The sequence below is a fragment of the Oncorhynchus mykiss genome, chromosome 9 (genome assembly GCF_057628025.1).
Source record: "Oncorhynchus mykiss isolate SJ-2025 chromosome 9, ASM5762802v1, whole genome shotgun sequence".
In the NCBI taxonomy this organism is placed as follows: domain Eukaryota; kingdom Metazoa; phylum Chordata; class Actinopteri; order Salmoniformes; family Salmonidae; genus Oncorhynchus; species Oncorhynchus mykiss.
The window spans coordinates 45,972,842-45,994,569 of NC_143030.1; the positions used below are offsets into that span (position 1 = coordinate 45,972,842).

The window sequence follows — 21,728 nt, forward strand, 5'->3', positions numbered from 1 at the left end:
TCTGGACTTTCTTTCTTCCGTACCTCTGATATTGAACTCCGCGTTGTGACGCTCATGTTCGAAAGCAGCCAGATGTAGCACTGAAATGGAGTCCCGCAAAGCAGAAGTGATGCAGGAAATGAAACGTCTGTCTGTGTTCGACACCTTCGCTCTGACCGAACGAACTAAATCCAACTAGCTTCTCCCTGTGCACAAGTTCCCTTTAGACTTTCTAGGTCACGTACTTTCAGCCTTGAATTGAATTGTTATATGTAACTCACATACGACTGATTAGACTATCACTCCCAACTGGGGGTTCGGGATTGTTGCATTCTCAGACATGAGCAGATGGAGCAGCTCAAATGTCGCTCAATACTTACATTAGCACAGACTAAAGATCTTAACATACCTCTCTATTAGAAGACAGATAAATACACTGTCATAATCATTCCTTAATTTTTTTTTTAAAAGCCAGCCCCTTCGATGACACACATCATCTTCGTACAATAATTGCACTCCGTCAATCATACGCATACATCATCACACAAACATCCCATTCTCTCCTGCACTGTAGCTGATCCCTCACTGTGTAAGAAAGTGTCCTGGAACGAGGAAAGCAGTGAGAGGGACAGACGTTGAACTAGATAATACCATTAATAGATAACACAATGTGTGGGCAGACAGGAGAAATGCGAGCAGAAATGCACACTAACAATAGAGGGGTTCTGTCTTACCTGAGTGAGTGAACTGCAGGCGCGGCAGGGAGGCTCTCCATGCCCCTGTCAGATTGCGCCCCAGGTGGGCTAGAAGGAACAAGGTCGCGAACCTCCACATGGTCTCACACACGCACACACTCAAAGTCCCGAGCATATAGCACACACACTTCACGAGTTAGGCACCAGCAGGACACACACTCACTTGTGTCTGTGTGTGGGCTCTGAAAAGCAAAGAGATTTAGTCCAACGAAACACACTACTCCCACTTGGCTTCAGCTCGACAGCTACAGAGATGTGTCTCCTCTCTTCTCTTCATGTGACTTGTCTCCTGTATCTCTCGCTCTGTCTCTTCTCACTCTCGTCTCTTGGGTTTCTCCCCTCGTTGAGTGTTGATTTCTCTCTCACTGTACTCTAATCTCGCTCTCTTTCTCTCTCGCTCCCTCTCCCTCTTTCAGTCCTCCTCTGTATAGGCAAGGAGGAGGAGGGGGAAGAGATCCCAAATCATTGCACCAGCCACACACACACACACACACACACTCCTTCTCTTTTTTTCACTGCTCCAGGAAAACCTACTTTAATAACTGGTAATAAGACAACTGCTGTGCGGGGCCTTTCATCTTATTTCCCGTCTCTCTCTCTCTCTCTCGCTCTCTCTCTCCGTCTTTCTCTCTCTCCCCCACCAAATACACACACAACTCTATTGCTCTTCATCTCCCCATACTAAAATGCTCAGCTTTTGAATAATTTATAGACTACAGTCGAACCCTTTCACAGTCTCTATAATGCTGACCTAATGTATCGCCTGCTAACAATAACATGAACGATTTAAAAAAAACTGTGACAGTCATGTCAGATAATATATTAGGTATTCAGTGCCTTTGGAAAGTATTCAGACCCCTTGACTTTTTCCACATAATGTTACGTTACAGCCTTATTCTATATATTCAATTGTCCCCCCCCTCTCATTCTACACACCATACCCCATAATGACAAAGCAATTTATGAAAGTGAATCACATTTACATAAATATTCAGACTCTTTACTCAGTACTTTGTTGAAGCACCTTTGGCAGAGATTACAGCCTCGAGTCTTATTGGGTATGAAGCTACAAACTTGGCACACATGTATTTGGGGAGTTTCTTCATTCTTCTCTGCAGATCCTATCAAGCTCTGTCAGGTTGGATGGGGAGCGTTGCTGCACAGCTATCTTCAGGTCTCTCCAGAGATGTTCGATCGGGTTCAAGTCTGGGTTCTGGCTGGGCCACTCAAGGAAATTCAGAGACTTGTCCCAAAGCCACTCCTGAGTTGTCTTGGCTGTGTGCTTAGGGTAGTTGTTCTGTTGGAAGGTGAACCTTTGCCCCAGTCTGAGGTCCTGAGTGCTCTGGAGCAAGTTTTCATCAAGGATCTCTCTGTACTTTGCTCCGTTCATCTTTGCCTCGATCCTGACTAATCTCCCAGTCCCTGTCGCTGAAAAACATACCCACAGCATGATGCTGCCACCACCATGCACCATGCACCGTAGGGATGGTATTGACCAGGTGATGAGTGGTGCCCGGTTTCCTCCAGATGTGACACTTGGCATTCAGGCCAAATAGTTCAATCTTGGTTTCATCAGACCAGAGAATCTTGTTTCCCATGGTCTGAGAGTATTTTAGCAAATTTCAAGCGGGCTGTCATGTGCCTTTTATTGGGAGTGGCTTCCGTCTGGTCACTCTACCATGAAGGCCTGATTGGTGGAGTGCTGCAGAGATGGTTGTCCTTCTGGAAGGTTCTCCCATCTCAACAGAGGAACTCTGGAGTTCTGTCAGTGAACATCTGGTTTTTGGTCACCTTTCTGACCAAGACCCTTCTCCCCCGATTGCTCAGTTTGTCTGGGCGGCCAGCTCTAGGAAGAGTCTTGGTGGTTCCAAACTTCTTCCATTTACGATTGATGGGGGCCACTGTGTTATTGGGGACCTTCAATGCTGCATAAATATTTTGGTACCCTTCCCCAGATCTGTGCCTCGACACAATCCTGTCTCAGAGCTCTACGGACAATTCCTTCCACCTCATGACATGATCTTTGCTCTGACATGCACTGTCAACTGTGGGACCTTATATCGACAGGTGTGCACCTTTCCAAATCAAGTCCAATCAATTGAATATACCACAGGTGGAAACCAATCAAGTTGTAGAAACATCTCAATACACACCCGAGCCAACCCGGGTGTGCATTGACAGTAAATCAACTTTGGATTTGATTATTGTATCAGATCAAGAGAACGTCTGTCAGTCAGGAGTCTTAAATATTGGTTTATGTGATCATATGGTAACCTACTGTACCCGAAAGAAATCCAAAATGCTATTAGAGCCAGGTAATAAATACATGGTAGGTACGGTCTATGAAACAATACTCAAAAGGACATTTTGTAGAAGTACTTGGAATTTTGGATTGGCCTCATGTACCAAACTGTGATGATATTGATCAAGCTTGTTGATCAAGATGTGTTTCTGTCTGCACTCGACTCTCTGGCTCCGATGAAACAAAGTTGTATCAAACAGCGGTCAGGGAAATGGATCACTTCCGAGATCTTAGACCTCGTAAGGAAAAGGGAATAGCTACCTGGCCAGATTCAGAAGGACAAATCTACAACAAGATTATGACGGTTATATTAACTGTAGAAACCATGCAAGATACAAAATGGATAAGGTCAAATCCAAACACTATATAGACGCTTTTAATGACAGCTTACATCGGCCTTGTGAACTGTGGAAAATGTTAAAGGACATTGGCTTAAAAACTCCCCCATAAGGTAAAATCCTGTAGTATTGGCCTGGATATTGAGGATGTTTTATGTTATGAACAGGCAAAGGTTGCAAATTATTTTAACACATGTTTTTTTTTTACCACTATAGCCTCATCTCTGGTTAAGAAGTAACCCACCTGCTCTGGACACTATGGCCAGTCTTTCGTTGTTTACCATAGCAAAGGTATCACAAATTATTTGTTTGAGCTGTACATGGTAACAGAGGACAACATTTCCAGTCTACAATGCTTGATGAGCACAAACAAAGAAACTGGGCTGGATAACCTTCCTGTGAGATTCATAAAGGATAGTGCTTGTGTGTCAAAATGATAACGCGTATTGTAAACCTTTCTCTTGGTAGTGGTACATTTCCCAAGGATCTCAAAACAGCCCGGGTGGTTCCACTCAACAGGGCGAGCAGTAAAACAAACGTAGGAAACTACAGGCCTGTGTCGATCCTCAGCACCTTATCCAAAGTTGTTGTGAGATTCCTTTTTTTTTTTTATCGACTTGAGGGATACTTTCTCGAGCGCACACTTCTTTATGAACTACAATCTGGCTTTAGAACAGCTCATTCCACTGATACTTCCTTATCCACCATTTTGACCACATTAAGCAGGAACGTGAGGAGGGGAACTGTACAGGTATGGTCATGTTAGACTTGCAGAAAGCTTTTGACACTGTGGACCATGATATTCTCCTGATGAAACGGAAATGGATGGGTCTAAATTATATGGCAGTGAATTGGTTTAGGTCTCATCTGACCAACAGAACACAAGTACAGTTGAAGTCTGAAGTTAAAATACACTTAGGTTGGAGTGATTAAAACTTGTTTTTCAACCACTTCACAAATCTCTTGTTAACAAACTATAGTTTTGGCAAGTCGGTTAGGACATCTACTTTGTGCATGACACAAGTAATTTTTCCAACAATTGTTTACAGACAGATTATTTCACCTATAATTCACTGTATCACAATTCCAGTGGGTCAGAAGTTTACATACACTAAGTTTACTGTGCCTTTAAACAGCTTGGAAAATGCCAGAAAATTATGTCATGGCTTCTGATAGGCTAACTGACTTAATTTGAGTCAAATGAAAGTGTACCTGTGGATGTATTTCAAGGCCCACCTTCAACCTCAGTGCCCCTTTGCTTGACATCATGGGAACATCAAAAGAAAGACCTCAGAAATATAATTGGAGACCTCCACAAGTCTGGTTCATCCTTGGGAGCAATTTCTAAACACCTGAAGGTACCACGTTCATCTGTACAAACAATAGTACGCAAGTATAAACACCAAATCAAATCAAATTGTATTTGTCACATACACATGGTTAGCAGATGTTAATGCGAGTGTAGCGAAATGCTTGTGCTTCTAGTTCCGACAATGCAGTAATAACCAACAAGTAATCTAACTAACAATTTCAAAACTACTGTCTTATACACACAAGTGTAAGGGGATAAAGAATATGTACATAAAGATATATGGATGAGTGATGGTACAGAGCGGCATAGGCAAGATACAGTAGATGGTATCGAGTACAGTATATACATATGAGATGAGCATGTAAACAAAGTGGCATAGTTAAAGTGGCTAGTGATACATATATTACATAAAGATGCAGTAGATGATATAGAGTACAGTATATACGTATACATATGAGATGAATAATGTAGGGTATGTAAACATTATATTAGGTAGCATTGTTTAAAGTGGCTAGTGATATATTTTACATAATTTCCCATCAATTCCCATTATTAAAGCTGTGGGACCACACAGCCGTCATACCGCACAGGAAGGAGACACGTTCTGTCTCCTAGAGATGAACGTGCTTTGGTGCGAAAAGTCAAATCAATCCCAGAACAACAGCAAAGGACCTTGTGATGATGCTGGAGGAAACAGGTACAAAATTATCAATATCCACAGTAAAACAAGTTGTATATCGACATAACCTGAAAGGCCTCTCAGCAAGGAAGAAGCCACTGCTCCAAAACCGCCATGAAAAAGCCAGACTACGGTTTGCAACTGCACATGGGGAGAAAGATCGTACTTTTTGGAGAAATGCCCTCTGGTCTGATGAAACAAAAATAGAATTGTTTGGCCCTAATGACCATCGTTATGTTTGGAGGAAAAAGGGGGAGGCTTGCAAGCCGAAGAACACCATCCCAACCGTGAAGCACGGGGGTAGCAGCATCATGTTGTGGGGGTGCTTTGCTGCAGGCGGGACTGGTGCACTTCACAAAACAGGTGGCATCATGAGGGAGGAAAATTATGTGGATATATTGAAGCAACATCTCAAGACATCAGTCAGGAAGTTAAAGCTTGGTCGCAAATGGGTCTTCCAAATGGACAATGACACCAAGCATACTTACAAAGTTGTGGCAAAATGGCTTAAGGACAACAAAGTCAAGGTATTGGAGTGACCATCACAAAGCCCTGACCTCAATCCTATAGAAAATTTGTGAGCAGAACTGAAGAAGTGTGTGCAAGCAAGGAGGCCTACAAACCTGACTCAGTTACACCAGCTATGTCAGGAGGAATGGGACAAAATTCACCCAACTTATTGTGGGAAGCTTGTGGAAGGCTACCCAAAACTGTTGACCCAAGTTAAACAATTGAAAGCCAATGCTACCAAATACTAATTGAGTGTATGTAATCTTCTGACCCACTGAGAACTTGATGAAAGAAATAGAATCTGAAATAAATCATTCTGTCTACTATTATTCTGACATTTCACATTCTTAAAATAAAGTGGTGATCCTAACTGACCTAAGACAGGGAATTTTTACTAGGATTAAATGTCAGGAATTGTGAAAAGCTGAGTTTAAATGTATTTGGCTAAGGTGTATGTAAACTTCCGACTTCAACTGTATGTAATGTTGGTGATGTTCTGTCAGAGGCCAAAGAAATATCCTGTGGAGTCCCGCAGGGATCAATTTTAGGGCCTCTCTTATTTATTATATACGTTAATGATATGCCAGATACAGTAAAGTGCAAACTCTTGCTTTATGCTGATGATTCAGCTTTCCCTGGTATCAGGGAAGGATACAATTTACATAGAGGAGGCCCTGAGTAAGGAATTGCATTTTGTTAGAGATTGGTTGTCTGACAACAAATTGTCACTACATTTGGGAAAAACTGAATCGATTTTGTTTGGAACAAAACGTAGACTGCTTAAGGCTGACAAGATAACGGTAATCTGTGCAGGCAAGGAGATTGATTCTAAAACAAGTGTATCTTACCTTGGTGTGTCCCTAGATCAATCCCTTTATGGAGACCTGATTGCTGCTAAAATTCTTTCTAAAATGGCAAATAAATGTCAATGTTTGTATCGTAACACTAGATATTTTAACATTAATGTTAAGAAACTGCTTGTCTTAACCTTGATTCAGTGTCATTTTGATTATGCCTGCTCTGCTTGGTATAGTTGGCTATCAAAAAAGCTGAAAAAAGAGAATGCCGGTCCTGCAAAATAATGTTATATGCTGAATATCATAGGGGTACAGGAGTTCCAGGAGATGGGCTTGCTGCCTTTGGAGTCCAGAGTGGACCAACTTAAACTTAATAATACGTTTAACATCTTAAATAATCATTCCCCAGGTTACATGAAAAACCACATTGACATGGTCTATAACCAACACAGTCACAATACCAGACCTGGTGTTATGTCTTGTAAAATCTCAAGAGTAAACAGTACTGCGAGGAGCATGTTTTTCCCATACGGGCATTTGTCTGTGGAATAGCGTTCCCTTGGAGATCAAGCAAAGAAAAAAGTAAAAATAGCTTTAAAAAGCAGGCAAAGGTTTTCATTTGGACAAGGTTGTCTGAGTAAGAGAAACCACTCCACTGCCCCTTGTACACCCTACTGCTTGGTCAGGTGTTTCATTTTTTTTTTTATTATGATGTGAAATGAATAGATTGTTTTAATGTGAAATGAATATGGATGATTTTTAAGGTTAGGGAGAAGTGCAGCGAATAGTGCCACTTTACAGGACGTCAATATAAATGAATGTATTTATGGTTGTTTGTCATTTTGACTGGCCTTTTAAATCATTGTATGTGTCATTGTTTTTACCATCGAGGACCACTTTGGAAACAAGCGTTTTAATTAATACTTTCAAGTGATATCCTCTGGGTCCACATTATACATTTGTTGTATATGTCTGTTACCCAAAATGAATTCAATTCAATGGAAACAGGATACAATTTCGAGTCTCACGGCAAATTATCCGAATACTTATGTAAATTGGGTATTTCTGTTTTTTATTTGTAATAAATTTGCTGAACTTTCTAAAAACCCGTTTTCACTTTGTCATTATGGGGTATTGTGTGTAGATTGATGAGGTTTTTATTTGTTTTATTTAATCCATTCTAGAATAAGGCTGTACCGTTAAAAATAATGTGGGAAAAGTGAAGGGGCCTGAATACTTTCCGAATGCACTGTAGGGCTACCACAGCCAATAGCTAATCAAAATAACTGTTGGTGTCTTGAAGACACAAGGACAAATACTCACTTATATGTGTATTAAAGTAGTCCAACGTGTATAATTAATGGACATTTTTGTAGGGGTTGATGCATTTTTTTGTTAGGGCAAATCAAGTTAGCATTTTCTAAGTGGAAATTATAAACTTCAGGTTTAAATGTTTTTTTTTTAAATACACTACAAGTTTGCCTTTCCTGCTGTAAAGGGAAATTCTCAGAAGCAAAAGAATGATAAAATTATGATCCTACAGCTGCATAGCGGTACAGTGAGCTACAAAAGTATTGGGACAGTGACACATTTTTTGTTGTTTTGGCTCCGTACTCCAGCACGTTGGATTTGAAATAATACATGACTATGAGGTTAAAGTGCAGACTGTCAGCATTCATTTGAGGGTTGTTCATACTGGGTGAACCGTTTAGAAACGACAACACCTTTTGTACATAGTCCCCCCCCATTTTAGAGGACCAAAAGTATTAAAGTAGTCCAAAGTGTAGTATTTGGTCCCATATTCCTAGCACACAATGATTGCATCAAGTTTGTGACTCTTTAAACTTGTTGGATGCATTTGCTTGTTTTGGTTGTGTTTCAGATTATTTTGTAAAAATGTATTGTGTTATTTTGGACACAAATAAGAATAGAATGTTTCTACTACATTAATGTGGACGCTACCATGATTACGGCTAGTTCTGGATGAATCGTGAAAAATGATGAGTGAAAAAGTTACAGACGCACAAATGTCATACCCCCTTGTTATTGTAACAGAGGTGTACATGTTTTGGGAGTATGATATTTATGCGTCTGTAACTGTGCTGCCCTCTCATGACTACTATGGGTACAGCCTTGAGAATGAACACAGCCTCCATTTTCCCTTTACCTGTTTGGATTTTATTACAAGGAAAATGTCAAAGTTAAATCAAGAAAACTGAAATGGCATGATAATTTGGGGTTGAGTTGGCGTCATCATCTAGCAAGGGTGGTTGACCTGCTAGCATTTCTATTTAAGATATTAGTAGTATTGTTCATATGAATTACTTTATTAATGATGTTTTTTTGCCCTGCTTAAATACTATTCGTCATGATTTTCAATGATGTAACAGTAAGGCATGATGTGGAATGGATAGAACAATCTAAATACTATGTTCATGGTTTGCTGATGATGTCACAAAACATAATGCCACAGTTGTCATGGGGAAAGAACCTAAAGAATTAGAATGCAAGAGCTTTGATAGTGGGGAACAGACAGAGACAGACAGTTGAGTGGCGGATTTTGGTGAGTAGACATAGTTATATTTATCAAAATGATCTGTGTGACCATAGACTGTAGAAGTGTCGTAATTGCAACTTTCTGACACCAAAGTATAAATGCAATTGTAAAATGTAAAAAGACACTGGGTACGCCATGGGTAAAAAAGAAGAGGTTCAAATGGGTGTTTTTATGAATAGTAAATAATGGAAATTGGTAGAAGCGATCAGTGTGGGTGTGGCCAGTGTGGGTGTGGGTCAAGTTTTAGGATTAGAGGTGGCGGTAACCATGGAAATAGAAAGAATAGAAAGGTCATCCCCATTCAAGTCAATGGCCATTTCTCAATTGAATTTGCTAAACTCCTGTGTCCTCTCTCCTCCATCCTCTCTTGCCTCATTTTGAAAAAGGTCAAAGGCAATCTAGGAGAGGCGACGGGGAGAGGGAACGTGGATGAAAATGCCCTTGTATGAAATGAGACTGTCCTCCACTCGCACATCATCAGGCAAATTAGGTTTACTGGGGTGGATCCCAAAATAAATGTGTAAAGTGATAAAAACAAATAGAGTTAGTTGTGCAAGACATTTTATAGTATTCTTTTACGTAGCAAGAAGCACATTGTTTTTAAACATGTGCATGCATTTCTCCTCTGACAAAACAAAAGCTGAATCAAAGAGGGTGTGGCAGATTTAAAAACTCTTCCGCGAAGGACTCAGGTAGGATAGCCTACACATGACTATCTCGATGAATGGTGGCTATCGAGAAGGGAAGGACACTCTTCCGTTCGCCTATTAACGAATTGACATCTCCTCTGAGATATAAAACACGATTTTCTATGAACAGAAAGTGGATTTCTATGTTTTACAGAATTAAGAATGGCGGATAAAGTGAGCGATCTTGACCCGTGGGTCAAAGGTCAAAATGTATTTAAGAACGGACCAGTAAGAACAAAGACCATCACTGCAAAGCTGAGGTGCAAGTGTAACAACTTGCTGCACAAAGAATTGGAGAGGTGTGAGTAGAGAGCGAGCGAGGTAGAGCGCTTGAGACAAAGTCTGTCAAATGGAGGAGGAACGAGAAGGAGAAGTGGAGAGAGTGCAGGAGGCCAGGAGAAGCCTAACTGAAAGGTGCAAGAGAAGGATCCAGAGAGAGGTGGAGAGAAGAGAGTTAGAGGATGAGAGAGAGAGAGAGAGAGGGAGATGGCGAAAGAAAAGGAGACCCAGAGAAAAATGGCAAGGAAGATGGAGATAGTTCTAAGGGAGAAGATCGAGTTTGGAGAAAGAGAAACGCTTCAGGGGAGACAGAGAGCAAGAAGGATGCAGAGATGGAGGAATTCAAAACTCTTCTGCCGGGAAGACCAGAACGTGAAGGACTACGACTATCAGCTCAGAATGAATACGATGGACAAAGCCTCTCGGAAGAAACAGCAGCCGATTGAGAGAATGAGACGGTAGCAGGTGAGGCAGATATTATGATAGGATTATCATTAGCAGCAGCTGTAGTACAGTAGTAGTAGATGGTAGTTGTAGCATTGTGATAGTTAATAAAGCGTGTAAAACATATTTACAGAAACAGAGTGGGATCATGAGAAGCCCTGAATCAGAGAGAGTTGCCGGTACAGGATGGTGAGACAGGCCAGGAGGACATGGAGAAACAGGCAGAGAAGGGAAGCCGTCAGATGCGATTCGGCAGGCTTATTTCTTTGAATTGTGATGCTGTTATTATAGCTTGAGAATAGTAGCTGAGTCCAAGAGAATCCTTGTGTAATTAATTACTCAGTGTTCGCATTCAAAGGAAAAAAAGAGGAGAGAGAGAGAGAGAGCTGGAGAAGGAAAGGGAGAGAAAGAAAAAGCTGGCTCAAAGAAGGAACGACGGGCAGAAGAGCTGAGGCTTTGGAGAAAGAGGCAGAGGAGGAGGATGAGGAGAGAGAGGTAAGGAAGAGCAGAGGCATCATGAGGTGGAAAACCAGTGGGATGAGAGACTGAGGGAGACCGTTGTAATGACCGAGGGAGAGACCCACTTGGCCGTGAAACAGCAGGATAGATTGAGGGAGTTCAACAGACTCAGAGAGATGGAGAGTCTTACCAACCTGGACAAAAACAGGTTTGTGTGTATTGTTTATGTTTGGATTTGTCCGTGTGTATGCTTGATGATGATGTGTAATAAAGTCATTGTCTTATCTGGCAAAAGATGGCAGAGGATAGAACGGTTGGAGAGGAAAGGCGACAGAGGAGGGAGAAAACCTGGGAAGGGATGTATCTGGAGAAGGTGCAGAATAAGGTGCAGAATGAGAACAAGAAGTGGGAGCCGGCTGTGGCTGTTCCCATGTCCAGGTTCATTGTCTGCAAGGGAAGGTCTCAGGCCGACCTCACATCTGACTCTTGGCTCCAGACCCAGAATGGCCCAGCTCTAGAGTCCAACCAAAATCCCGAGCCCAGCCAAGCTCCAGAGGCCACGATGACTGCTGCTGAGGCCCAATGTTAAGTACGGGATATTGAGTTTGATGAGAGAGAAAGTGTAGATGTAGATGTGGTTTACAGGGGACGGATCATTCCCCTTGAAGAGCTCCGAGAGGCTAAGCAGCGGCTCCTCCAGGAGGCTGGGGACACTGAATTCCAGGCCGAGGCCAAACCCTACGAAACTCAATGCAGGAACTACATTGACCAGCTGAAGAGGAACTCAAAGTCCTTCTTAGTGATAGAGGAGGAAGAGAGAGTCCAGTGGCAGCGAGAGCTCCAGCCTCAGTGGTGAGACTAAGAAGAGGGAGGCACGTGCCAATGAGGAGGAGGGGAAGGACCTCAGAGAGGAAAGAAGGAAGTGAAGAGCCCAAAAAGGAGAAGGGCAATGAAGGAAGGTGATTCGCGGGGTGAACGAAAAGGTTAAAGACCGCAACCAGAAGAGGATTGAGCAAACCCATTACAACGAGGAGCAGAATGGGGTACTAGGGCATGACATCACCCACACAGAGCAGGAGCAAATTAACCGGGCAAAGCTGCTGAAGGCTGAACAGAAGAGGCAGACGCTGGAGGACCGCTGGACAGGGTGGGAGGAGAGGGAACAGAAGAGGCAGACGCTGGAGGACCGCTGGACAGGGTGGGAGGAGAGGGAACAGAAGAGGCAGACGCTGGAGGACCGCTGGACAGGGTGGGAGGAGAGGGAACGGAAGAGGCAGACGCTGGAGGACCGCTGGACAGGGTGGGAGGAGAGGGAACAGAAGAGGCAGACGCTGGAGGACCGCTGGACAGGGTGGGAGGAGAGGGAACAGAAGAGGCAGACGCTGGAGGACCGCTGGACAGGGAGGAGAGGGAACAGAAGAGCCAGATGCTGGAGGACTGCTGGACAGGGAGGAGAGGGAACAGAAGAGCCAGATGCTGGAGGACTGCTGGACAGGGAGGAGAGGGAACAGAAGAGGCAGACGCTGGAGGACTGCTGGACAGGGAGGAGAGGGAACAGAAGAGGCAGACGTTGGAGGAAGCCAGGAAGCTCAAAATTAGGGAGAAGGAAGGTTCCAATTCTAGAGACAACATCAGCACATTGAAAATGGCCAGGGTGGGCCTCCCGGGTGGCGCAGTGGTTAAGGGCGCTCTACTGCAGCGCCAGCTGTGCCATCAGAGACTCTGGGTTCGCGCCCAGACTCTGTCGTAACCGGCCGCGACCGGGAGGTCTGTGGGGCGACGCACAATTGGCCTAGTGTTGTCTGGGTTAGGGAGGGCTTGGCCAGTAGGGATGAACTTGTCTCATCGTGCACCAGCGACTCCTGTGGTGGGCACAATGCGCGCTAACCAAGGTTGCCAGGTGCAGTGTTTCCTCCGACACATTGGTGCGGCTGGCTTCCGGGTTGGATGGCGCTGTGTTAAGTGTGGCTTGGTTGGGTTGTGAATTGGAGGACGCATGACATTCAACCTTCGTCTCTCCCGAGCCCGTACGGGAGTTGTAGCGATGAGACAAGATAGTAGCTACTACAACAATTGGATACCATGAAATTGGGGAGAAAAAGGGGTCATATTAAAATATATATATATATATGAAAAGAAAATGGCCAGAGTAAATATTGAGCTGAGCTGAAAGGACATTGGGGACGAGTAAGATGTATTTAGTATTTGAGATGAAGGTCAAAGTTTTCTGTACATCACTTGTATGACCCAACTATTACAATTGATATTTTGCTTTAATTAACTAGGCTCATTTGCCCTTTTCTGACCTGTTGGCCTTGTGCTTGGAGACTCTTAAGGAATTCAACTCCAGAAAAAACCTTTCGTTTACTTCCTCCTTTGTTTCTCCTCTACTATCTTCTTCTTACTACTTAGTAGTAGTAGTACTTCTAACTATGGTTTCTAAGAAGTATTGCTCATTTGTGGCTAATGAAAGTCAATATAGCTAAGTGTATTGTTTCTTTGTCTTTTTGAGAAGCCAATTAACCAGACCTATTAATATTGTCTCTCCACGTCACATCTTATGGTAGAATAGCATACAATCAATTGCCAAATTGACCTCATGGTAGGGCAGAAGGAATTATGCATTTTAAATGCCAGGCTTTTGGTTGTCGACTACGTATGTCCTTTTTCATAATCATAGGGCCTTGGCGCCACCATGTGGCTTAGACTACCCAGTGGCCAACCTCATTTGAGCCAAAGTGCAACTACATTAATTTACCGAAGGGCGTCGCTGTAAGAATGCAAGTGGAAAATAAGAAAAGCGTTGCAGACCGTCATGTCCCAAAACCACCCCCTATTCATGCACTCGTAGATAAAGAAATGGGTGACTGTGAACTAATTGTCTTGGGACTGGGCAGTGGGCACAGGATTTGCATTATCTTGGCTTGGTGGTTGCACGAGATTGGTGACAATAAGGGATCACTGTCTTTTACCCATGTCCCTCACCTGTGGAGTTCAAAATCATTTACAATAATAATAAGACATAACATGCTAATCGATCATAAACCATTCAAATATACCTACTGATGGCAACTGTTAGTGTCTTGTGCTGAACTTAATTTTGAAGCATTTGACATTTTAGTCGTTTCGCGGACGCTGTTATCCAGAGCGATTTACAGTAGTTATGCAAGTATTTTGTTACCTGCGCTGGTGAACAAAGGACAATTCAGTGTCGAACAAGAATGTCGCACATCAAGGCCACGTCTTTATCTTTTTTCTTTACAGCCCTTTGGAATGGGTTATGGGTGAAACTTATCAGACTGGTAGGCAGTATGCGTTATAGGGCTAGGTCTACTACATTCTAGGAATGTGAAATGGAATTTGCAGAGGGATGATAGCACTAGGTCAACAGAACAACGCTCGAGTCAATTGTGTGTGTGAGATAGACTGTCTAGAATGCACACTGATGTGATGGGTTATCTGATCAAGTGTTGCAATTTCTAATCTAGTTTTACTGTTATTATAGGGTGTAGCATATGTCAAGGCCAGAAAGAGCAACATACTAGGTAAAAACAAGCCTAGACATCCGGATCCTTTTTTTTTGTAACGGCTCTTCACTGAGTCATTTGTGGGTTGACAGACTGGAGGTGACTTCGATACACTGTGGGTACGGACCATCGTCTTGGCTTTCTAGAAGCAACAAAGTGTCATAAAAAAAATAGTTCAGACCAAAAAACCTGACCATGGGTATGGTGTTTTTCATCTGGGCGAGTCCAAAACATTTTGGCGCCGATGAATCACTGCAAGGCAATCCGTGTTGTTTCGGAAATATATTAAACACTGTGCAGGTCGAGCAGCCACTCACAGCAGATAGGCCTACTCGTCGTTTAACCCGCCTCCAAACTACCCCTCCCCTTCATTGGGCGGCCCAGAGAAAGATGAGCTCATATTGGTTAAAAATAGTTTCACTCTTTGAGGCTAAAAATAGCCCGGTATATAAAGCCGCAGTTTGACTATACAGTGCGCTATTACCAAGCTGGCCTCGGTCGGTGGAGGCTGAGATGAGAGAACAGGCCGAGAATGACTAGGCGGTAACGGAGGCTTTTTCAGCTCTAGCCTCATGGCCACGGCTCCTCTCAAGCCTTGCACAAGAAAGAGCGAAGCTGTGCAATACATCAGCCTTTCGAGATGGGTGTTTGGGTGTAACCGGCTGAGGGTGGGGGCTCGGTGACGGGTTTCCTTCCTTTTTAGCAGCCGTGTCAGATTTTGCTGCCTCAAATGGTTATCCGTTGTTTTTTCAGTTGCAGTCTTGACAGCAGACAAATATTGAAGCTCCGCAAACAGAATGACTCGTCTCAAACCTGGCACGAAGTATTTTGTGCCAGCTATGAAGTTGTAATTTAATAGCCAATTGTCACAATGTAAGGGGCTAGAAGCTTGACCTTCTTACAAACAGCATAATTGATTAATATTCGACAAGAATGTAATTGTATATTAAAAAAAACCAAACTTGGAATCCTTATTGACCCCAAGCATATGTCAAAAAAAATAGCCAACTCAGATTTGGACTGGTCACCACTGAGTCTGGGCACTCCTGGTTTCTTCTCTCTAGGCTAGGGAGTTTTTCCTGACCACTGTGCTTCTTCATTGCTTGCTCTTATGGGTGGGTATCTGTTAAGCGTTTTGTAACAACCACTGATCTAAAAAGGGCTTTGTCAAATAAATTAAGATTGTTGTCAGGTGGTTCTCAACCTTTAACATCTCAGAAAAACATCCTCACTAGTGCAGTCATTCAATTCCCACACCACAAAAAAAAGGAAATGTGTTAAAGAACGTAATTTATTACACAATGTAACTAAGGCTAGTTTAAAAATACAGTTTCCAGTTATGTACGTGTGTACATATGAATATACCCATGCCTTATATTTACAGATTTGCATACATCATGTTTTCCTGTTTATTTGTTCCAACACTTACTTTACGGTTTCACATCCAAAAACTAAGAATGATTTGTACATAACAGAGACTACAATTTAAAGCAGTTATCAGCCCTGTTTGTGTTCCAAACAAACTGAAAGCAGCCAACACAGAGTCCAGGCAGGCAGAGCACTTAACTGGCAGTCCCGAGGCCAGCCCTTCTCCCGACAGGCCCAACAACAGCATTTGGAAGGTGAAAGATTTCAAGGTAAAGCATTTTAAAACAAAAAGCAGTCCCGGGTTCTCCCCTCACCTCCAATTTAAATACTGATAAATGTTTTCCATTACTTTTTAAAAATGAGTAAAAAAAAAAAATAATAACTAGAAAAAAACCTACGTTCAGGGATCATCTCCCAAAGCAAGGAGACAAGCTCCAGCGGCCGGCGAGTGTGAGGGGCGTGGAGGAGGGGGGTCAGGGATTTGGTGGGATGTAAACGGGTGCTTCTCCAACCACACACTTGCCAGAGCCCCTGGTACATGGTCCTGTCATGCACTCTACAGCAGGAGACATTTATTGCTCTTCTTGCCCCTCCGGGCCTGTAGCGCCGCCCTGGTGGCCATCTCAAACACCTCCCGCACCCCATCCTTCGACTTGGCTGAGCACTCCATGTAGCCGAACGCTCCAATCCTGTTGGCCATGTCGCGGCCCTCCTCTGGCTTCACTGGCTCCTACAGAGAGTCAAGAGACACTGTCAGGACAACCAATACACTGACCATATAATGGGGAAAGAGTGATACAGCTGAATGGCATATGCCAGGGATGGAAAAGGCCGTCGTTGTAAATAAGAATCGGTTCTAACTGACTTGCCTAGTTCCATAAAAAGGTCAAATAAAAAAGTATATAAAATAAACTGGTGGCCAGTGGGCCCTTTTTAAGGCCTTCATATCAATTGTCTGATTCTCTGTAATAATGGTATGGGAATAACAGTGCATTTTATTTTGAAAGTGGTTTCTTGTATCAAACATTTTCAGTCACCTTGTCTGAAGGACAAGTGGATAAACAGGTTAATGTCAAGCCCTGCATAGTCTTTTCAAAAGTCTCATGGAATGTCGACCTACATTGAACACCACACATTGGCTGCTACTGTAGACTGAACAGCTATTTCCATGTTTAAATGTTATGGGTTGTATTTTCTTATCTTGTTTTTTTGCTGGAAGTTGCACTTCATTATTTACAACGTTTAAGTTTGCGCTCAGCAAACCAGTGCAGGAAAGAATTTGAGGGAACATTGCCGGGTACCCACATAGATTTCTTTAGTCTCACTCAGATATCATATAAAAAAATACAAAAAATTATTTCCACAATGTGGCAAAATGTGTAGAATTGTAGGAAATTGGCTCTAAAAAATACACTTTTCCACCTTCACCTCATGGCAAAACAAGCAGAATAAATTACATTTGTTATAAAATTGCTACGTCGTCTTCACCCTATGGCAAAGTTTTGAGTAAGAGCAAACCTGCTTTAAAACTGCAACACCCCATGACAAAATGTGTAGAATTGCATGAAATTAACTCTAAAACTTCAACAATGTCTCCCGCTGTCAAGAGGGAGGGGGGCACTAATATGTTTTGCTCACAATGTGGGAGGGATGGATGTGGGTACGCAGACCCCCCGAGCAACTGCGGTCCCTCAAGAGGAGTTCAGATTTTGTGGCCCCCACCCCCATCAATGTTGCCCATTCCTGGTATAGACCTAGGGCAAGTTCCCCAAAAGCTTTGTGGCCAATGTGGAACTTTATTTCTCAACCCAGTTCGTTTATTGAAGAGTTGAAGAGTTGGTGTAGAGATGGGAAACATTGGTGTTCTTTCTACGTGCCTGTTTCATCTTGGCCAGCTCGCGACGTGTGTGTTCATCATTGCGCAGGTCCTTCTTGTTGCCTACGAGGATGATGGGAACGTTGGGACAGAAGTGTTTGACCTCGGGAGTCCATTTCTCTGGAATGTTCTCTGTAAAAGAGCAAAATGTTGGGGGGAGGGGGGTCAGACAGGCACACGCGCCAATCCCCCAGTGCGCTAGGCCAGCTGTAGGTAGTGTACAGTACAGAAGGTTGGAGAGAAGAGCTATTGCTGTCTTATGCTTGTGTGTGAGTGAGAACTTCACTAGCCAGAATGGGCTGAACAAACCACCTCTATTCCAGCAATGGCAATGGGCATAAAAGAAAACTGTGTGCTGATGATGGTAAGACAGAGGGCAAGTCTGAGTGTGTGTGTGACCTCACCCAAACTGTCTGGGCTGTCAATGGAGAAGCACATGAGGATGACGTCAGTGTCGGGGTAGGAGAGGGGGCGAAGCCTGTCGTAGTCCTCTTGGCCAGCTGTATCCCACAGAGCCAGCTCCACCTAGTACAGAGTAGACAACCACCACTGGCAATGCACATAGGGCTAGACGTGCAACAACAACAAACATCTCTATACCGTTGAGGATTATGATTCTTTATGGACTTGCTATACAATATACATATGGAACTACAATATGTATCAAACCGGGACCTTGTTTTGAAACCGGGGCCGTACTACCCACAATCCAATATATCTATTATTCATCTTAGAAGACTGCCCATTTCAAAACTATTTCCTATTTAGTCCCTACTGGACAAGGTGTTCATGCGGACAGATGGCAGCTGTTAGTGTTCATGTGGATGGATGGCAGCTGCTAGTGTTCATGTGGATGGATGGCAGCTGCTAGTGTTCATGTGAATGGATGGCAGCTGCTAGTGTTCATGTGGATGGATGGCAGCTGCTAGTGTTCATGTGGATGGATGGCAGCTGTTCTAGTGACTTGGTTTATCAGCAAAAACCGGCCAACAGAAATAAACCATAGATGTGCCATCTATATAAAGAGAGTCATGTGTAAATTCAACAGTTAATGAGGTCTGCCTACTGCAGACCTCCGTGGACATACAGGACATTGTTTGGAAAAACTGGATATTGGTTTTAGAGGTAGGTCAACTTCAATGACTAATGAACAAGAGGACAATGTCAGAAAAACAACACTTTGAAAATGGATAACTGGACATTTCATGAAGGCATTCATCACTGACACACTAAAGGGAAAAAATAAAATTCACTACCAAGGGTAAGTGGGGAAAGCAAATTAGAGCAAGACACTTCTATGAGTATGACACATGAAGTGGAATTAATTTAGCCAATAAAAACTAGGCTAGACGTCCCAGATTTCTGGTCAAAGCATATTGAGGACAGGACACCTGGGTTTATAACCCCCTCGGACCTCTATCTAATAAAGTGCCATAAGATCTTACATTACAGCTTTAGATTACATATGCATCACATTATTCAGGAGCATATGCTGCACCTAATATGTTTTTATTACATGGTCAACTGAATAAACATGTGCCATGCCATTATACCCATCTACCTCCTCCTAAATTCAGCTCAATCCTAACCAGCCGATACCACGACAGCCAAGACCAGCAATGCCACCGTTGAAACACGCCAACACTGAAGCCACCCCTGAAAACCTGCTAGCAATTAGGCCTATATATTCCACCTAACCTGGTTTACACATTCAACTGAGAAATAGACAGCGTGTGGTTGCATCTGTATGCATTACCTGCTTGCTGTCCACCTCGATGTCAGCCACATAGTTCTCAAAGACAGTGGGTACGTAGACCTCAGGGAACTGGTCTTTGCTGAAGACTATCAACAGACAGGTCTTCCCACAGGCACCATCTCCCACGATCACCAGCTTCTTACGAATCGCCGCCATGCCTGAGAAGAGAGAAGACGCATGAAGAAACACAAGATAACAGCCTCATGTTGAACAGGTTTTCACAGCGTCCGTGGCCTCATAGGATCAGTGCGATCGATTGACTGGACTCTTCAACACTATTGTGGGGAAAGCAAAGCGTACAGCCAAACTTGTATTCTTGAATGACCCCCCCAGAGGAAAAACACAGGGTTCAGCACCAGCAGAGGTTAAGGGATAGTTTACGCTTATATTTAACCCGCTGGTTGTCTGTCAGTGTCCTACAATTCCCTGCCTGGGCAGAGATCAACAACCAATGTTAACCTGTTGATTCAGAACAAACTGCAGGTGTGGTGTATACCCTACACCGTAAGCTGGTAATCCCCACTAATAACTGTTGAGTGAGTTTCCTCATGTAAATATGTGTGCAAGGAGGAGGGAGAGAGAATGATGCCGTCTATTTAGTTATTGGATTGATGCTCGGGTGAAACTAATTGTTGAATGTACTACAAGTCAGGACCCTGAATGAATGGTGCACTCAAGGTGGAAAACATGTCACTCAGTCTAAGATACATGGGACGTGTGGCCCACATGTATACACCACACAGAACGTAGTGCAACTACCCCTGCAACTCAATGCTGCAAGGCAAATACAGTGTTCCATTGGAAATTAATGTACTTCTGGTGTACCAAAACGCAATTACACTGTCGAGGCGTTAGCTTCTACCACGGCATGGTGGTGTCCACAGGGTTGGTAGTCAAATGACGGTTTGACAGAAATGGTAGCAGAATGTTGAACTTTTCTTTCACCCGTATCCAGATACTGCTGCATAGCTACCATTTTGCGCAATAACACCGTTGGTGTGATCGAGGGGTAAGTATTTATGTCACGCAGTATCGTAGCGATCAGTGATGTCCCCATTAACCGCATGAGCAGTGCAATGAAGTTCCTCACATGCAAGACAGAATCAGAAACGGTAATGCAGATTTGAGTTTATTGGCTGACCAGACACCAACTCCGACTATTTAGGATGGACAATAATTTAAGTAGCTAACATTAGCTACTATAGCTAAGTACATTTGCCTATAGGGTGGGTCATTAAAATGTTCAGTAAGATGGCGTCAAGACATCAACAGATCGTCACATTCCAAACAAACTCACTTCGCTAGCTCTCCACCCGCTAAACAGTCTCTGGTCACTGAAGTGAAAATTGAAAAAAAAAATGAAATACAAAAAGAGGTCGTTAGAGACCAACGCTAATATTTGCAATGTATGGGCCAAGCTGAGCCACCCAATCAGATCTAAACAAATGGGGTTTGATAGCTAACACAGTCATAACTAGCTAAGAAGAGTAGCTACCGTAGCTAGCCAATGTTAGAACCCGCTTACAGGATTGCACGTAAAATAAAAACACAAAAAAACAGCCACAGTAGTTAACTACTTGACCGTTAACTGATCAGAATATGGTCGTGTTGATGATCGATAACGTTCGAGTTTGGCTAGTTTACCACTGGTCAAGTTAGTTAGCTAACGTAATTGTTACATTAACTAGCAACAAACTGACACGCCGGTTTGTTTGAAATACTGACTCGTTACTGCTAGCTGTACCAAGTTAACTTCTGTGGATGCGTTAACTACATGGGCGTGATTCAATTCATATGGGGATAAAAACTTTGTGATAAAACAATGGAGCTTAGTTGTCAACAGTGTTGGCTAACTAGCCAGTTGGCTGTCAGTGCGGAAGCTATCGAGGACTCCTCGGCTCGATTGGAAAAGCGAGACAGACGACGGTAAGGGACAACTTTCTAACAATTTATCCGATAATTACACTTCACCAATGTTGTCATATGAAACTTTTATTGCGATACGTGATTCAAAAGTAGTTTTACCTGTTGTTTAGATGGCTAGTAGTCGTTTTCCCAGGAAAATGGTGCTTCGTCGATAACCCTCGTTTCAATCCGATAC

General features: G+C 43.1%; 2 protein-coding genes across 3 annotated transcripts in view; both read right to left on the bottom strand.

Annotated features, from left to right (window-relative positions):
- Positions 1 to 1,417, bottom strand: part of sema3h (sema domain, immunoglobulin domain (Ig), short basic domain, secreted, (semaphorin) 3H) — a 29,786-nt gene extending 28,369 nt beyond the window's left edge. The window contains exon 1 of one of the 2 annotated variants that reach the window (XM_021615700.3): positions 714 to 1,417. In XM_021615700.3, coding sequence (XP_021471375.2) covers positions 714 to 849 — 136 coding nt within the window. In that variant the 5' untranslated portion in view covers positions 850 to 1,417. The remainder of the gene's footprint in view (positions 1 to 713) is intronic. The other variant, XM_090184319.1, reaches the window with a different exon arrangement.
- A 14,487-nt stretch (positions 1,418 to 15,904) lies between these two features.
- Positions 15,905 to 21,728, bottom strand: rhoab (ras homolog gene family, member Ab). The gene is made up of 5 exons (XM_021615701.3): positions 21,653 to 21,728; positions 19,628 to 19,785; positions 18,276 to 18,396; positions 17,873 to 18,003; positions 15,905 to 16,725 (listed from the first exon to the last, which is right to left on the bottom strand). The coding sequence occupies exons 2-5, from the start codon at positions 19,781 to 19,783 to the stop codon at positions 16,552 to 16,554; spliced, it is 582 nt and encodes a 193-aa protein (XP_021471376.1). The 5' UTR covers positions 19,784 to 19,785; positions 21,653 to 21,728; the 3' UTR covers positions 15,905 to 16,551.